Source organism: Maylandia zebra, linkage group LG19 (genome assembly GCF_041146795.1).
Source record: "Maylandia zebra isolate NMK-2024a linkage group LG19, Mzebra_GT3a, whole genome shotgun sequence".
Lineage (NCBI taxonomy): Eukaryota > Metazoa > Chordata > Actinopteri > Cichliformes > Cichlidae > Maylandia > Maylandia zebra.
Genome location: NC_135185.1, coordinates 13,093,805 through 13,112,045, shown reverse-complemented (window position 1 = coordinate 13,112,045; position 18,241 = coordinate 13,093,805). Strand labels below are relative to the sequence as shown.

Sequence of the window (18,241 nt, the reverse complement as noted above, 5' to 3'; positions counted from 1 at the left end):
GGTAGGGCAGACATAGGGTGCGTTATGTGTTTTCCAGTGTGAAATGTCTTGAAAAGCACTCAGACAAAAAACTTGCCCACAAATTCTTTCATGTCTACCTGTCAAAAACCTTCCTAAATTTGGCACATCCTAACTTTTGTTTGTAGCTTGCAGGCAACAAAATGAGAGTGATGCCCAATGGGTTAAAGCAAATCTGGGTCCATTCGTGCAATATACATCATACTCTGACCTCAAAGACTTCAACATCTCTACGGTAAGCCCTACATTGCACTTCTAGTCCTCCCTTAAGAACAGGAAAACAAAATTGTAGACTTAAGAAGACAAACACAGGAGTTTATTTTGCCATATCAAAAATACAAGCAAATCATAGAGCACACTTTCTTTGGTTGCAAACACTAATCCTTTACCCACAGCATTGGTCATTACTGTTGTCTGATATTATGTTGATTCCCTGTTGTAGGCTGGATTGTTGTCAACGCTCAATCCCTCTGAGGTGGCACAGCTGCTACTGAGCTCTGGAGCCTCAAATAACACAGATTTTATTGATCTTGTGTTTGAAAAACTTGAAGAGGGCAATGTTCTAAAAAATGTGGATGAATTCCTGACACAGCTGACAGCCAATGGACAGGTAGGCTAGCCTCCTAAAAGGGTGAAGGAGGACAATGCAGATATTTGATTCCAGAAGTAAACACAGAATAAAACATAGGTCTCAACCGCTACATCCATTGTTGGCTATTGTATCTTAGAAAACAAATGGTTACAGCTTTTGTACCATGTTGTATGGGTGTACTTCCAACATGCAATCTCACCTTTGCTTATGTCTTTTTCCACTTTAATATGACAGACCCCACATTTCCAGCCTGTTGTGAGAGATCGGATCATGAATACGACCTTCATCATCATCAGTCCACATTTCTCCACTTTCACGACAAACGACTATGAACTTTGGTTCCATGTGAAACTGATTCCTATCCTTGCCAGTTTTACTCCAGAAATGCTCATAAACACAACCACAAACATCAGCTGCATGAATTACCAAGTCATGTGAGTAGTTTTCTTGGAGCAATCAAGATTTTGTTGCAAATGAAAATGACAATACTGACAAAGAACAGCATGAGAACGTTTTCTTTCAACTGTTGCAGTGTGAGTGGGTTGGCTTCAGTTATCCAGGAGATGCCACTGTACAGACGGCAAGAGATCACACATGGTCTGCTGGGCTATCTAAGAAATGCTGAAAATGCCATCAATGAGCCAGGTAGGGCAGACATAGGGTGCGTTATGTGCTTTCCAGAGTGAAATGTCTTGAAAAGCACTCAGACAAAAAACTTAAATTCTTTCATCTCTACCAGTCACAAACCTTGCTAAATTGAGCACATCCTAACTTTTGTCTGCATGCCTTAGCTTGCAGGCAACAAAATGAGAGTGATGCCCAATGGGTTAAAGCAAATCTGGGTCCATTTGTCCAATATACATCATACTCTGACCTCAAAGACTTCAACATCTCCATGGTAAGCCATAAATTTTAGTTCTTGTCCTCCCTGAGAACAGTAAAACAACATTCTAGAATATTTTACGTCCAAAAAAATGTTTTGGGTGTGCAGCAATAATAGAGTGGGGTTACCCCCTATGATGAATTAACCTTAGAGGGTTAAAGGTAAATAAGTGAAAAACATATAGTGTCCCTCACAGTGAATTGAAGAAAACAAATGTAGGCATATGCCAACTTGTTTTTGTTTTCTTACTGAATTGCTGGTTGTATCTTCCAGGTGAATATAGCAGATCTGCTCACTTTTAGTCAGGTGGTCAACCTTGCAGCAACTCCTTCCCAGCTAAAGAGCAAGGAAGATGTTATGAACGTCATGGCAGTCATCAATCCTTTTGACTTTGGCGCTTTCTTTGATGAAGTCTCACCAGCTATTAAGGTAATCATCATAGTTTTCTTAGTTTTATGAATAAAGCTGGGGAATTTCCCCCAGGAAATAAACTACACTAAACTCAATAGAAAAGCTGCATTTTTTCAGGTTAATGCTGAAATTGTATAGAAACTGAAAATTAAAAACTGCCAGTGACATGACTATTGCTGTATAGTCATGCTGAAAGGTATACTTACTTACTATAAAGATTGACAGACCATGTGACTTTCGCGCATTGCATGCCGGGTACTCGTGGCAAAACAATCAAAGCAATGCATCAAACGTAAGCATTTGCAACACCGCAAAACGTTCATTCTCCGGTTCCAATACCTTCTTGCTTTTTCTTTGCCCCCCAAAAAAGTTATGTACAAAACGAAGGAGAACAATGCCGGTCCGTACAAAGACAGACTTGATAAAAAGTCAAAGAAAAGATACGAGGAAAAAATCAAAGGAGTGAAAGGGTAAGACCCTTACGAGCACACAGAATGGACAAAATACGTTAGCGTGCTGCCCAACCTTCACCACGATCATATATATAATTATACGGTTCTTGGAGTGAGTGCATACACTCATGAAGTTTAGTAACAGGTACAGTTTACCGACGGATGGGTACAGGACCTTGAAATGCACCGTGTAGAACGAAAGACCATCGTACATATCATAAGTTTACCAGTCTCACAAATCGTCTTCATAAATACACATTCGTTAAACGTTTATTAATAGGACCTTTAAGCTCATTAGTAATTAATTAGTATTGGAAATAATTTCTGGTTCGCATTACAGAAATGTAGCAGTGACAATAATATTGTATGCTGTAATCGTACTGGGCAATTAGTGATACAAAAAAACCTTTTTTACCCTGTGAATAAAAGTATATGTTTTTGTCAATGTACCATGGTAATAACAAGCGAAACACAATATTGTGTCAGGACAATTCACTATTTATGCACAATAAACAAAGGAGCATAGCGCGACAATTTCTGTTTAGCACCAGACTTGCTTGTAACCTATATCACGAATGATGTTATGAAAAATGACGTATTAACTACAACAAAACACTTACCTTTGTGGAAATGCTTGGAGCAGACTAACATGTGAGCTGGAGTGTTCTGGGACGTTATATTTGGTCTTCGAATGGCTGCAATCCAGGCCATACGTTGGCTCTTTGTTACTTCGGAAACATGGCTTGAACAATTTCTCTTCAACGACATAATCCGATAACAACCGATCTCTTTACCCGTCGGCTTCCCGTGGCTGTCATGCGACCGGCTATTGCAGTTAATAATACAACAGCTTCTTGCAATTTTTTGTGTTTCTTTTTATCGCTGTGTAATGTAATTTCAATTGAAAGCCTGCGTGCGCTAGTACCTCTTGCCACGAGTTCCCAGAATCCTTTGCGGTTTTACCCCTGAATGACGCCACATTTTCAATCTCTATACTGCTGTGACACTTTGTTACTGCATTATTACTGGAAGTAATTTCAAACCATTAGCTTTTTTAATGGACACTTGCTTTTAATAGTGGCTAGCAAACGCCTACTATTAAAACAGTTAGCTTACCTATACATGGTAACATAAATGACTTAAAGGTAACACAAGGTAAGTGTTTTTGGGGACAGAATAAAGTGACGGAACAGTTGTGGAACTGACAATAGTCGTGTCCATATTCATGGGCTGCATCCTCCTGAGGACCCGACGTTCGCGGTCTACGTGGGCCAGGTCCTCAGAAGGTCGGGTAGGCCGGAAGTAAACAGCTGTGAAATTGGACGGTCTAGCCTTCTGATTAGCGTCACCGCTGTCTCGGTGGAGTTTAATAAACTTGGCCATCTGCTCCTTGCTATCTAAAATATAACAGGACACTGGTGTAAATTCTCGACCATCTCACACTTCTGTTTAGTCAGTTTTCTGTTTGACGTTTATTCAGCTGTGTGAAAACTAAGGAGGAACCCACCCGGGGGATTAATAAAGTTTTATTTTATCTAATCTAATCTAATAACTTTAATCTCAGCCAAACCGATTGACTCACGAACAAATAAAACACTGAAAAAAGCCAAACAATAAAATTTTTAGGTTGTCTAAGTGACTTATATATTACGTTTAACCTGAGTAGCGAAAGTCTGCAGTGATCTGAAAATGATGTGCCGGGCGTTGTGCCGTTCTCAGCGGCTTCAGTGACCCTCGAGCTCTCGGCTAGCTATCGAGCTGGTGGGTAACAGACGTCTCTAAAAACATCAAAGCACTTTTGCAAATATGCGATATCTTGATAAATCGAGCAGATATTTGAAGTTTACACACCCACATTCTCGCCTGAAAATATGTTAAAAGTTTATTTTGTGACCCATAAAGATTAATAGGAGTAATTTTAAAACTTAGTAGCGGCCGCCATTGCCGGAAACTGGAGTTTGGCTGGGCCACGCTATGAATTCTGGGATATGGTGGGCCACGAAGGAAACACCCGACCCATCCGTCAAATTCGGGGAAAAGGAGGTCACACTTGTTGGCTGCATTCGGAGGATTCTACGAATTTGGACAGCCTTCGGTGCGTCGCTGTGTCGTAATCGGTCTACAAATGCGTCCTCAGGAGGATGCAGCCCATGAATTTGGACACGACCAATCTAAGCAGAAACAGCTAATATCAAATATGTATCTGCAGTAGTGATGGTAAATTCGATTCTTTTTACTGAATCGAGTTTGAATGAGTTACTCACCAAAGTGAATCGAGTTTTTTGAGTCATTGAGTCACTGAGTCAGTTGACCAGAGAGTGCAAAATCAGAATCAGAATCAGAATCAGAATACTTTATTGATCCCTGGGGGAAATTATTTTTTGTTACAGTGCTCCATTTTAAACCAACATTAATACAAGACAGACAATACGCTAACTAAGAATAGTACAATATATACATATATATACATACATACATACATAAGTCACTTATAAATAAATAGTTGGAAAAGAAACATGTGTAGCTGTAGCAGCAAACAGTGTGTTAAGTGGATGCGTTGTACAGGGAGATGGCCACAGGCAGGAATGATTTCCTGTGTCGTTCAGTGGTGCTTTTCGGTAATCTCAGTCTCTCACTGAACGAGCTCCTGTGACTGACCAACATGTCATGGAGTGGGTGGGAGGTGTTATCCAACATTGTCTTTATCTTGGACAGCATCCGCCTCTCCGACACCACCTTGAGGGAGTCCAGCTCCATCCCCACAACATTGCTGGCCTTACGGATCAGTTTATTAAGTCTGTTGGCATCTGCGACCCTCAGCCTGCTCCCCCAGCATGCAACAGCATAGAGGATCGCACTGGCCACAACAGACTCATAGAAAATCCTCAGCATTTTCTGGCAGATGTTGAAGGACCTCAGTCGCCTCAAAAAATAGAGACGACTCTGGCCCTTCCTGTAAAGTGCTGTGGTGTTTTTAGCCCAGTCCAGTTTATTGTCAATGTGTACTCCAAGGTATTTATAGTCCTCCACAATGTCAACACTGACCCCCTGGATTGAAACAGGGGTCAAGTGTTTCCTGGTCTTCCTGAAGTCCACGATCAGTTCCTTGGTCTTTGCCACGTTGAGCTGCAGATGATTCTGCTCACACCACGTGACAAAGGAGTCGACCACAGCCCGGTACTCTGTCTCATCATCCCTGCTGATGCATCCAACCACCGCAGAGTCATCAGAAAACTTCTGAAGATGGCATGTCTCTGTGCAGTGGCTGAAGTCTGTGGTGTAGAGGGTGAAGAGGAAGGGGGAGAGGACAGTCCCCTGTGGTGCCCCTGTGTTGCTAATCACCTTGTCAGACACACACTGTGGGAGACGTACATATTGTGGTCTTCCTGTCAGGTAATCAACAATCCAGGACACCAGAGAATCATCCACCTGCATCGCTGCTAACTTATCACCCAGGAGGGTCGGCCTGATGGTGTTGAAAGCACTGGAAAAGTCAAAAAACATGACCCTCACAGTGCTCGCCGGCTGGTCCAGATGGGTGTAGACACGATTGAGCAGGTAGATGATGGCGTCCTCTGTTCCGAGACGAGGCTGATAAGCGAACTGAAGGGGATCCAGATGTGGTCTTACTATGGGTCGCAGCTGGTCCAGGATGAGCCTTTCCAGGGTCTTCATGATGTGGGAGGTCAGTGCCACGGGCCTGTAATCCTGGGGGCCACTGGGACGAGGCGTCTTTGGTACAGGGACGAGGCATGATGTCTTCCACATCACCGGGACCCTCTGCAGACTCAGACTCAGCATAAACAGTTTATGAAAGACTCCACACAGCTGGGGGGCACAGGTCTTGAGGACAAGGGGACTCACTCCGTCTGGTCCAGCAGACTTGCCTGAGTGAAGTCTCCTCATTTGCATCTCAACCTGGTATTGAGTGAAGGTGATGGGTGGGGGAGGGGTGTCAGGAATCTCACAGGAGGCAACATGTGAAGAGAGAGGCTGGCACAGTGGTGTGGCTCTGGATTCCAGGCTGACTGCAGGTGAGGTTGTGGGGGTGGGAGCAGACACTGTGGTGTCGAATCTATTGAAAAACAGATTCAACTCGTCGGCTCTATTCTCACCTCCCTCAGCTCCCCTGCTGTTGGTTGGCCTGAATCCAGTGATGGTCTTCATGCCCCTCCACATCTCTCTCATGCTGTTCTGCTGGAGTTTCCACTCCAGCTTCCTCCTGTAATTGTCCTTAGCCTCTCTGATCTTGTCCTTTAGTAACACCTGGATCTTCCTCACCTCCTCTTTGTTGCCCCCTCTGAAAGCCCTCTTCTTGTTGTTGAGGAGGGCTTTGATGTCCTTAGTCACCCACGGCTTGTTATTTGGGTAACAATGAACAGTCTGAGCTGGAACAATGGAGTCGGTGCAGAAAGTTATGTAGCCTGTGATACACTCAGTAAGCCCATTGATGTCCTCGGCGTGAGGCTCACAGAGTGTTTCCCAGTCGGTCACCTCGAAACAGCCCTGTACATTAAAACATGTACATTTTCACTCAAACTTAATTTGTTTCTCTTTTCATGTAAATCCTACTGCTAAGATGAGTGATTGAAAAAGAAAAACAACTATTTTTATAGAGCAAAAAAAAGATATCTAAAGGGAACATTTATTTTATTCATTTTTATTTTATTTTATTAGTATTTTCCTCAAATTTGTCAAATATATATTTTCTCATCTAAATGTCCTCTGAGCTGTGTGCCAGGGGGCGGTAATGCTCCATAACATTGGTTGCCAACCAAGAAGAAGAAGCTGTGAGCCAGGAGGGAGGGGGTGAGTGAGTGAGTGATTCGTTCATGCTAAGATTCAGCACAGGAGGGAGAGGGTGAGTGAGTCCTGAGTGATTCGTTCATGCTACGATTCAGCGCAGGAAGGGAGGGGGTGAGTAACTCAAATGTGCTGTTAGCATGTTAGCAGAGCGATGCTACGGTGAACCAATGAGCTATTGTCTTGATGTGAGCTGTCTACCCAGGGATTTTTCTTCCAGTTCAGAGCAGAAATGTTTTTGGCTGTTGTTTTTTTCCACACAATTTTAATTAAAAGCTAGATATATTTCTACTAATGAAATTAGTTTGCTAACAGCAACAGGGATGAGTCAGTGAGTCAGTTGGGCTTGTGAATCATGATTCACGAGTCAGTAAAGTGATTCTCGAGTATAGAACGATTCGTTCTTGATTCGCGCATTACTAATCTGCAGTAGTATATGACTCATGCGATCAAAACACAGATTTCCTTACATGTTTTTCTCCCTCGCAATAGTGAAGAATCCTCCTCTTCTTTTTAGTTCCCAGTTTTTTGTTTTGTTTTCTTTCACTTCCGCAGTTGTTCCGTCACCTTAAAGTCTCCCCCAAAACACTTCTGTTGTTTTTGAGAAATTTCTCTTGTGCTTTAACGTATTTTGTGTTTTAATTTTCTATTATTGTCTTTTTTGTGCTTTTGTGGCTTGTGTCTATTTGTTATTGCTCTCTTAAGTTGCAGTACATTTGACCTCTCAGCCATCTCTAATTCTTACCTTTCTTGGCAGTTCGTTTAGATAGCTAGTTTTGACTTTCAATCTGGGTTTAGATAGGTTAAGGCAACGTTTTATTTATTTATTTATTTGTTTTGTCATCCATTCATTCATTCATCCATTCATTGCAGCCTCAGGGAAGTGTTTTTGGTTGGTTTGTTTTTTGGGGGGCGGGGCTTAGGTTTGGGCAGCTAGGCTTTACATTTGTTCACAATTGTTAGAGTAAGTAGTTATTTCCGTCTGCTGCTTTATGGTTAGTGTAGGCATCAGTGTGCCTTTGTATCTTTAGTTTATATTTGTAGTTTAGGCAACACACATACTTGCTTTGGTTTAGGAATTAATTGTGAATATGTGATTAACTGTTGTGAAACCACTCTCAGAAAGACAGGCTTGGCACGACCATCAAGGAAGTTAAGGAGAAGGTTGTTTGTTTCTGTGGTCCTGACATATAATCTTTGAAATGTATATATCACAACTCTGTGTTAAAAGGTTATGATCATTTCTGTCAGACAGTGCTGTTCAGATATCAAAACAGGTTGTTTTAGTTAAAAAAAAAAACTGATGCCATTTCTTCTGTGCAGCGTTTCCACACCATCTTTTGGTTGTAAGCTGCAGTTTAAGCTTTTGACTTGTAAACAGTTCTAAGCCAGACGTTGAAAGTTAAAAAAGTAATTCTGGATAACACAATGGGGAAAAACAGGTTATTAAAATTCAGCTGTGTTTCAAAACTAACAGCTGGATTATGGTTCAAATTCAAATACTTTTTACTTTCTTGTAAGCATTTTACTCATGCTATGTAATTTCACCCCAGGTCCACTCAGCTAACTACTCACAGGAAGTGAAGTCTGCATTCCTTGAAGCAGTTTTCAACAGAGGGAATCTGTCATCTCCAACTGTCAGTGATGGAGACTTCCTGCTATGGCTCAGAGTTCGCCTGAGTCCTCTCCTGACCAACCTCTCTTCCAGCCTGGTGACACCCTTATTCAGCATCGGGATAAAAAGGAGTTGTAACAGCAGCCAAGAGATGTAAGAATTTGTACACTCAGTTTTAGAAATTGCTGTATATTTGCTGTGATCAAAAACACCTTGGGGTAAATGTTATGTGGAGGATTCTGGATCAAATGAAGTGGCGTTTGATCGATATTTCTATAATTGTTTTTTTCCAATTTGTCTGAATTTAGGTTTGCATTGCTGGACACATTGACCACAACACTCAGCAGCAGCACCCAAAGCGAGATCTACAAAAACATCATTGTCTTCCTTCAAGGTTTGTTAACTCAAAAGCTAATAATGAAAAACATCTGTGACATAAGTTACTGTTTTGTTTTCACTTGTTTGTTCTTCAGATGTGACATGTGTAACCAAATCAATGTTAGTTTAAAAAGTGATTTCCTTTGTGTTAAAAACAGGTCCACCACCACTCAAGTGTTACGGTGGTGGAAGCTTCTATGTCTATCTGAGGAACACTTTCCTCAGCTTTGGTTTTCCAGATTTGTCCACGTTAGTGTCACTTCTGCCACCAATGCGCAAATCAGAGGTAAAAAATAGATAAATAAGGAAATAAAATAGCACACACCTGTGCACTAATATAATATATTAAGTTATGTATTCTGTTTTGTTTTTTAATCTTTCTCCAGCTTCTGGATACCATCAGCACCTCAGAGCTTGGCCAGTTCCTTAGTCAGCCCAATGTGATTGGTAACAGTACTGACATCTGTGTCATCTTCAACAACTACAACAACACTTCTGCCTTCCTTGAGACTGTATGTCCCTTAAATACTGTCTACGTTTTACATACAACATTATTGGCTTCACAGAAAATGTATACTGACCTTAGCAGTATTCAAGCAAGAATACTGCTTGTCACTTAAATTGACAGTTATACTTCAGTTTGTCATTACATGTGAAAACGTATGTGTTATACCCTAGGAGGATGTTCAAGACAATGTAAAGAAGGTGATCCTCCCCTGTATTTGGCCTTCTGCGCTGAATAGCAGGAGCAGAGCTGAGGCTAATTTATGGTTTGACCTACGACTGAGGAACTATCTTAGATTCCTCAGCAAGAGCCTCATCAGCCCCGACGAAGTGCAGAACGCCTCATGTTTTGCCTTCCAGAAACTGTAAGTCTCTTTTTCATTGTGTCTCAAGATAAGTGAATTAATTACATGATGACCACGTTTTTCATCATTTTCCTTTCAACAGGGTCTATGTGATGGGAAATAACTTCGCATACAACAGCTCTGAGTTTGAACAGCAGTACGTTTATACCACCATCAAGACCTACTTGAGTGCTGGTAAGATTTATTAATGATCAAAAGTGTTGTAAAAGCACTGTGTATGTATACATCTGTGTGTGGAATTCAAGGAATTTAAAAACTATGTCTGCTTGTCTTTTTTTTTTTTTTCAAATTATATGAAATGGGTAAAAATTATTTTAAAAATATACTGCCCGACTATTCACAAAGAGTTTGTAAAATGCACCTAGCTGCAACAATTTACATTTGTGGAAAAAGATCAGAATCTACTTCTAAGAGGGGGTTTACAGTTTATGTGGAATGATTACTGCAGTCATGTTTCCTCCTGGTTTGAATCTGCTTCAACATTTTGATCTATATACCATATTAAACACCTTCCTTCCTTACATACTTATTGCATTAGCGGATATGTGTAGGCATACATGTTCCACACAGCCCCAAAGGATAATAGCAACTGCCAGACAGAGAAGAAACATGTATGTGCTAACTTACTGGGACGAAACAGGTGGTGTAACATGCGTGGACCTTACCAAATATAAAGTGCACATAACACGCATCTGTTTGTCTTTTCTGGCTCATCTGAAGTCAGTGTGCTTGCTGAGTGAAAAGAGTAGGTGGTCTTAAATTTTGAGCCACGTAATGCCAAAACTGATGTCGATTCGTATAAGGGGAGATCGCTTAACAAGTTATTTATTGTCTGTGTGTTCTGCTTTTCTTGGTTCCACAGGTTCTGGAGCCAGATGCTACAATGCCAGTGATGCAGAACTGAACTCTACTGCCTGGTTTGTCAGTAACATCGGGAACTTTGTGACATTTATCACTCTGGATGACCTCACCACCTTTGTCTCCACCGCTCAGGTATTTCCAGAGATCACATATGCACAGTTAATAAAGCAAAATACAAAGTCCGTGATTTTGGTGGGAATGTTAACATGGTTAACAGAAATCAGTATTATCGACCTGTTTTGTTTCTTAATTTTTAAAGTTTCAAGTGTTCTTGAAGAACCAAGCCAACCTGGAACTCTTCAACAATAACGCAATCCCAGCAAATGTAACCAACTACTATGTCACACAGCTTTTTGCATTCGATCCGAACTTCAAGCCGGTCAAGTAAGTATTACCAGCCTGATAAAAACAGCAAACTGTGTTATGTGAACCATACACCGCATATAATTTAGCAGTTCAGTGGTAGTCATTCTGTATTTGTAGTTAAAAATCTGTTTTCATTCAGTCTCCCAGGCTTTTTCCTGTGCTCTTCTGCGGTGCCACCTTTGGCATATACTACTATGACTGAAGCTGAAACCATGGTTATCTTAGACAATCTGAAGACTTTCTGCAATGGCACCCAGGACCCTGAGGTACCAGCCCTAAAAACAAACAGAGTTGAATTGTTTCTAGCAAAAACCAACCATAAATCTCATTGTTGTAAATGCTGGTTTTGAGCTAAATGTTAACAAAAAAACCTGAACTCTGAACAGTATGCTCTCTCGCAAAGGCCATCTTAATTTTAACTCTGTTAAAATTAGTCCCTTATTAATAATATAACTCTGGTACTTAATAACTATGTTATCAGACATAATTCTCTTTGCAGTTACTCCTGTTTACACATGTTTTGATATTTTATTTGAAAGGTTTCTGCTGCTTTGGCATCCAACATCAAGACAATTACACCACAGATATTTACAGCTCTTGGAAGCTCCAGCGCAGGGCTGAGTAACAGCCAGATCAGTTCAGTTCCCTCATCAGTGCTCATCTCTTCTTTGTCCACCCTGGGCTCAATCAGTACCTGGAGCCAGGATCAGGCCTCAATAATCATCCAAACCCTTACTGCCTCAGGCTTCCAGGTAACGCCCTTCAGGTCCACTTAATATACCTGATATCCATGTTAGATCTTAAATGCATGTGCCTAACGATGTTATATATTAATCCAGTAAGGTTTTATAAAATACAAAATAACTCTAAGATGCTTACCACTTTAGAGAATGAGGCTTCAAAAACTTGAAATGTGTTAACAGATCAACAGCGAATCTTCCCTGGCATCCCTTGGCACGCTTGTTATTGGACTTCCTTCAGAAGCAATAGAAAACACCAGCGCTTCTGTGCTACTCAGCGTCTCAAAGAGCACCACCTTCGTTTCCAACATGCTGGCAGCCCCAAGTGTTGTCCAAATGACCTTCGTCAAAAAGGTACAACGTTAGCTTCCACAAGACAATATAAAGTAAATGCTATGATCTGGAGGACATCAACTTATTTATCTTTGGCATTATGATATTTAAATATTAGAATTACTTTGATATCAATATTAACTCTGTATTCCATGATATTATTACTCCACTCATTACATTTAATCCTAAATGCATTTACCTACCTGGTAGATCATTTCTCTGGACACAAATCCATCACAAGTGGTGCTGAATGTGCCAGATGCTATGGCAGTTGAGATCCCACCATCCCTGTTGGTGTTTTCTGACCAATCTGCAGACATCACCGTGCTCAATAGAAAAACCTGGACACCAGATCAGGTTAACATTTTGTTAAATACACACAATAGCATTATTAATCAAAAATGACTTTTTAAAGTCGATGTTACAGATAATAATACGAAACTTTTGTTCTTTTTTTGTTCTTTTAGGCTGCCATCTTTTTGGGGGTCCTTGACAACACAAACTTTGACATTGAGCAGTAAGTGAACAAGTCATATAACTATTTGGCCCTGTAGGTTTATTTTGAAGAGGGGATTATTTATCATTTCTTTCTGGTGTTCATCAATCCTCCCCGCAGGCTTTCTCCCTCAGTGCTGCAAGGCTTCACTTGCACTTCTGCCCAGAAAATGACACAATTCAGGACCAAGGAGCTAATCAGGGCCTGTAGGCCCCGGTCAGGCCGAGCCAAAGTGCAGTTAAAGGAATCCCAGGTAACATCTGTTAGAAAGGAATTTAATAATATTACTATGACTCTTAAAATGAAGTTAACAATTAAGATGTGTATGTTATATGGATATAATATAACAGAAACATAAATCATCAGGTTGAGGATTTCTTTTTCTTTTGAAAGTTAGGATAATGCACGAATCATCAGTTTCAGTGTTAGAAACAGCTTACTTGCATATCACTGAGGAATCCTCTTTTTTCCCACACTGTTTTCTACAGCTAACCTGCATGCTCAACTTGCTGAGTGGAGAAATCTCACAAAACTTTACAGATTATCCATCAGACATGCTTCTCTACTTAAGGTGATTCGGTGTCTCCAAGCATTTTCTTGCACTCACCTTAAAATGCATCACTAATGTGAAGAATAATTACTGATTTTACCTTTCTTTTTTTTCTAAAAACAGCAGCAAAAATGTTAACAAAGGCAACTGCAGGTCATACTTTTCTGCACTGGGTGCGGCAGACTTCTCTGTGGCCTCCAAAATCTTGAATAAGGGCTCGCAGCTGTTCCGTGAAGCCACTGTGTGCTTGGTGAGTGATGGTTTTTTTTACATGTATATGTCTAAAGGTAATAAATGCATGAATTACACTCTGACACTGATAAGGTTGCATGCGTGCACAGTTTTTTAAATACAGCATTTTCCTGTTTTCTGTTTTCAGGGTATAAATGGCTTGAGCCTGAGCAGAGAGAATATAGAGATCTTGGGGAACATGGCTTGCACTCTGGATGGGTCTTACATACAGAACGCAGATCCTCTCATCCTGGAGAAACTTAAAGCCTGCAATGACTTCTCTGCCAGCCAGGTGGCAGCCATGGAGACATTGCTGCTGTCTGGAACAACACAATATGGGTACAATGATAAAAACAAGTCATTCTGTCAGGAGTTTAAAAAACACAACTAGTAGTGTTGTTAATGCTGTTGTGCATCATGCACACATCAAACATATCAAACATGGTGACAATTGTGTTCGTATTTGCAGTGTGATTGATTTGTTACTGAAAAGGAGAATATCTGAACATCTGAGGGGAAGCCATGAGCCAATCACAGTTTTGGCCGTGCCGATATTATACCTTCAACCACTCTGGGGAACAATGTTTCATAAAGTTTCCAGGCTTAGAGGAGTTAGATAAGTTATATAACAGATTTGCAGTTTAATCTTGTATCTTGAGTCAGATTAAACTATATAATCCATTACATAATCCTCTGATTTAGCCTCTAAGGAAAACAGTTACATTTTGTGGCTTCCGGTATAGAGAGCTGGTGTAGACTGCAGAAGCGTTTGATTACAGATGTGGGGAGTTTTGTGCTTTAAGCTAGTTTAAGCTAAGTCATCGGCCTTTTGAAATTGGGCTAAGGAACTCTGAGCAGACAACAATTAGAAACCAAACAGCTCTCAAAGGAAATTCATAAGCAAACTTCAATAATTTTATTATGCAGAGATTAATTTGCACCAAAAGCACAACTCTGTAACTCAGTTATATTTTTTGTAGAGCTATCAGTTAGCTGCACAAGTTTAACTCCTACCTTATTTTTTTAAATGAAGTCATAAACCTTGATTCATTGGCACAAACTTGCCAGTTTCATTTTGAGGACTTTGTATATATAATACCTAGTAGCCATGCCACCAAATTTTGTAGCCCATACTACCTCTTTCAAGTTAGCACTGTAAGAAAATATCCTCTTCTATTTTCAGAAATGCCGCTTCCTGGAACAAGCAAACACTGGAGAACCTCGTACCCCTTCCACTCTACTTCACAAGAAATATCTGGAACCGGTTCGATTCTGTATGTTTTTTCTCGTTGCTTGATAGTATCTAGTCTAACAATATTCATTCAAATAACTTGTGTTAGAAATCAGTTTGGGTACCTTTGTGTTTTTTACAGACAACAAAGAAAATGTTCCTGAAGACCTTCATGCCCAAACTGAGGAAAGCAAACACAGAGAAAAGCAAGCTCAAGACGCTGTTCCAAGCGATCAGCGGCCGGACAACAAAACGAGGAGCAGGTGCGACCTTGCTCTTATTTGTTTTCACACCAGCTATTCAAACTGAAGCAAAAACAATTAGTCAGCGGGAGATTAATAATTGTATAACTGTATAACTTAAATAAATAGACAATGTAAATACTTTGCTTTAGTGGTACGAGTACAGATAGCAAAAGATTCAGTGAACTTAGAGAAGTCAGGTTTTAAAGTTAGACAGACTTGCACAATAACCCATATTTTATGCTCAAATGTTATATGACTTAATTATTATATTTGCTTTTATATATAAAGGCAACCGTAGCTTGCACAGCACTCTCATCTGCATCTCTAATTGTTCTTAAGGTTGTACCAAGGGCAACATCACCCAGGTGATAGTTAGCGACTCCGCCTTCCCCTTTGGCTATGATCTCACGCAGTTTGACCTCTGCCTGGATGTTCCCGTTCTGAAAGAAAACCTCAACTCCATCTGCAACAAAGTGGATGATAATGGTTTCCAGACTGTCATCCTAAAGAAACTCAATGAGGTATTTTGTGTGGGAATTTTGAAAAAGAGCCAAAATGTCATTCATTATGTTAGACGGACTTATTATTAAATGGCAGAATTTGCAAATGAGATATTGTTTCAAATTTGGGATTTAGCACATTAGCACATAGCATTACACATTCTCTATTGTTGCAGGCATTCCCGTCAGGGATTCCTGATCAGGATGTCCAGTTGCTTGGATCAGTGTCTCGTGTGGCATCACTTGACGATATATCCAAGTGGAACATAACCAAAATTGACACCCTTGCAGCTCTAATGAAAGCTGAAGATGGACCCTGGGAGGCAGCAAAGGTATAAGAGGTGGAATTCATTTCACTTTTATCCTTAATAGTCTTATTATTCTTACATGATACCTTTTCTTTAATGTCGCTTAGAGCAACAAAATCATCACTCAGTATCTGAGCACTTCTGGAAACTTGCTGGGCAGCACTGAGCTGACCATTATTGACTCCAACCTGTGCTCACTAAACACCAGTACACTGCAGACCATCAGCCCAGACAGCATCAGGTTGGTGTCAGATTGCAGCTCAACGATATAAAAACATTGCCAAATGTGAGTGGTCATGCACACGTAACACTGTATGTCTCTTTCTTCTTTCCCCTTGACAGAAATGCCAGCCCTCTGAATGTGTCATCATGTTCAGCTGAGCAGAAGCAAGTCCTGTATGGCATCAGTACCACTTCCTTCAGCTCACAACGGTCCAGCTCCAGTATCATTTACCAGTTGATTAAGCCCTATCTAGGTGAGAATACATTTTGTCTGTTTGCGTAGCTGTTTCTCTATTTCTCATAAAACTGCTTTCTAATTTCCTGTTTCATTTCCTTTCTTGATAGGTGGAGCACCTCTGCAGGATATAGTAACACTGTCAACACAAAACATCAGCATGGACATAAGCACTTTCAGCAGTCTGGACCCTGCTGTTATAGCTGTAAGAATAGTTGTTAAAGAAATGAAACGAAAACTTTTTGGACATCCGCCTACATCTAATTTTTATTGTGACTTTATTATATGTCTGAGTTGTGCCTTGAAAACTATGATTTTCTTTTTAAATAGTTCTTATAAGAAATAGCTAAACTGCTGCTGATATATGTAAATGTCAACCAAGTTCCTGATTTAGGTGCTTTGGCAACATAAACCACCATATGTAGTCTTTCAAATTTCTCATGCTCTTTATTTAACATAATATGATAATATTTAAAAAGAAGGCATTTATATTTGGCTTCTTTGTCTTGTGTGTTAACAGCTTCAGACTAATTTTGTTTTCTGTTATTTATTTAAAATTCACAGAATTTGACTGTGAGCAACGTTAAAGGCCTCGTGGGTATGCACCTACCTGATCTGAAGCTGTTTGAGAATGATACTGTAGTTCAGACCTGGATCAACCTGCAGCTGCAGTCAGAGCTGGACACACTGAATCTGGGTCTGATCAGCAACAGAATCAGCCCAACTCCAGGCTCCAACAGCACCACCACTGCACCAGGCTCCAACAGCACCACCACTGCACCAGGGTCCAACAGCACCACCATTGCACCAGGCTCCAACAGCACCACCACTGCACCAGGCTCCAACAGCACCACCACTGCACCAGGGTCCAACAGCACCACCATTGCACCAGGCTCCAACAGCACCACCACTGCACCAGGCTCCAACAGCACCACCACTGCCTCTCTAACCAATGGGGAAGTGGAGCTTGGAAAATCCCAGACAACTATGATGCTGGGTGCTCTGCTAACAGCTGTACTACAAATGCTACTACAACCAGCCTAAAAACATACCTAGCTTTCACATTCTTATAATAATCAATAATCATGAATCAGTGATTTTTTTTAAATGTAGCTTGAGGGTGAATATTTTATTTATTTGTTTAATTTAATTCAAATTACCGTTCAAATGTTTAATTTCTGCTTCATCCATATGTCAAATAATTTAACTGATATGTAATCAAAACTATGATGTAATCTTTATTTTTTAATATATTTTAATAGTACTCTGGAATTTTAAAATGAAGAACTTCTAATAAATTCTAATAATCATTGGCAAATCTTTCTTAAAACTAAATTACATTATAATTTGAACCAAGAAATTTTCTGTTCTGTCATTATTTCAACTGTATTGCTATTGATAAAATCAATAAAAACATGGAAATAAATATCTGACGCCTATGTCTCTGCCTGTTGAACAATCAGAACGATCAGGCATCATATTTTTGAATAGTTTCTCGCTCTGTTGTAAATTCAAAACTTTAAACTCAAGCTTAAGAATGAAAGGTTTAGGGTTCAGAGCATTTTATCTGAGTGTTTTTTAAATGGCGGCCAAAGAATTGATTTGTGAATTCTCTGTTCAGTGAGGCTCGGTTTTTATGTCATGCTTTTCATTCATTTATTTTTTTCATCTAAAAAGGGGGTTTGTACGTGAAATTCTGATGCTTGTCGTAGCTGCTTGAATCATTTCTTTGTGTAGAAGCTGATAATAATATAAAAAAAAAATCCATTCCAAGCTAAAAATTCAGTAACCCACTTAAAATGCTCTATCAGAAACACTTTTTACAGACATATCAGATATCCTGGCACCATAAGGCTGCACGTACAGGCACACATGGTCTCAGCTAAATAACAAAGTAAAGTT

The 18,241-nt window shown here is 40.2% G+C and overlaps 1 protein-coding gene across 1 annotated transcript; it reads left to right on the top strand.

Annotated features, from left to right (window-relative positions):
- The first annotated feature begins 1,173 nt into the window (after positions 1-1,173).
- On the top strand, positions 1,174-17,864 carry mslna (mesothelin a). The gene is made up of 28 exons (XM_024806290.2): positions 1,174-1,255; positions 1,402-1,508; positions 1,767-1,922; positions 8,713-8,927; positions 9,083-9,168; positions 9,311-9,438; positions 9,539-9,664; positions 9,831-10,021; positions 10,104-10,195; positions 10,884-11,014; positions 11,142-11,266; positions 11,388-11,514; positions 11,788-12,000; positions 12,172-12,342; positions 12,532-12,678; positions 12,789-12,838; positions 12,938-13,070; positions 13,306-13,388; positions 13,491-13,617; positions 13,747-13,937; positions 14,782-14,872; positions 14,972-15,092; positions 15,414-15,595; positions 15,751-15,906; positions 15,990-16,123; positions 16,225-16,358; positions 16,450-16,544; positions 16,904-17,864. Exons 1-28 carry the CDS (start codon positions 1,174-1,176, stop codon positions 17,381-17,383), a joined length of 4,074 nt encoding a protein of 1,357 aa, XP_024662058.2. The 3' UTR covers positions 17,384-17,864.
- Positions 17,865-18,241: the final 377 nt, after the last annotated feature.

What these genes read in the sequence shown, in the direction of transcription:
- mslna (XM_024806290.2), top strand. Translation starts at nt 1,174, where the DNA reads ATGCCACTGTACAGACGGCAAGAGATCACACATGGTCTGCTGGGCTAT. An exon ending in AAATGCCATCAATGAGCCAG is followed by an intron (nt 1,256 to 1,401) that starts GTAGGGCAGACA and finishes TGCATGCCTTAG; the next exon opens with CTTGCAGGCAACAAAATGAG. An exon ending in AAACCTGGACACCAGATCAG is followed by an intron (nt 12,679 to 12,788) that starts GTTAACATTTTG and finishes TTGTTCTTTTAG; the next exon opens with GCTGCCATCTTTTTGGGGGT.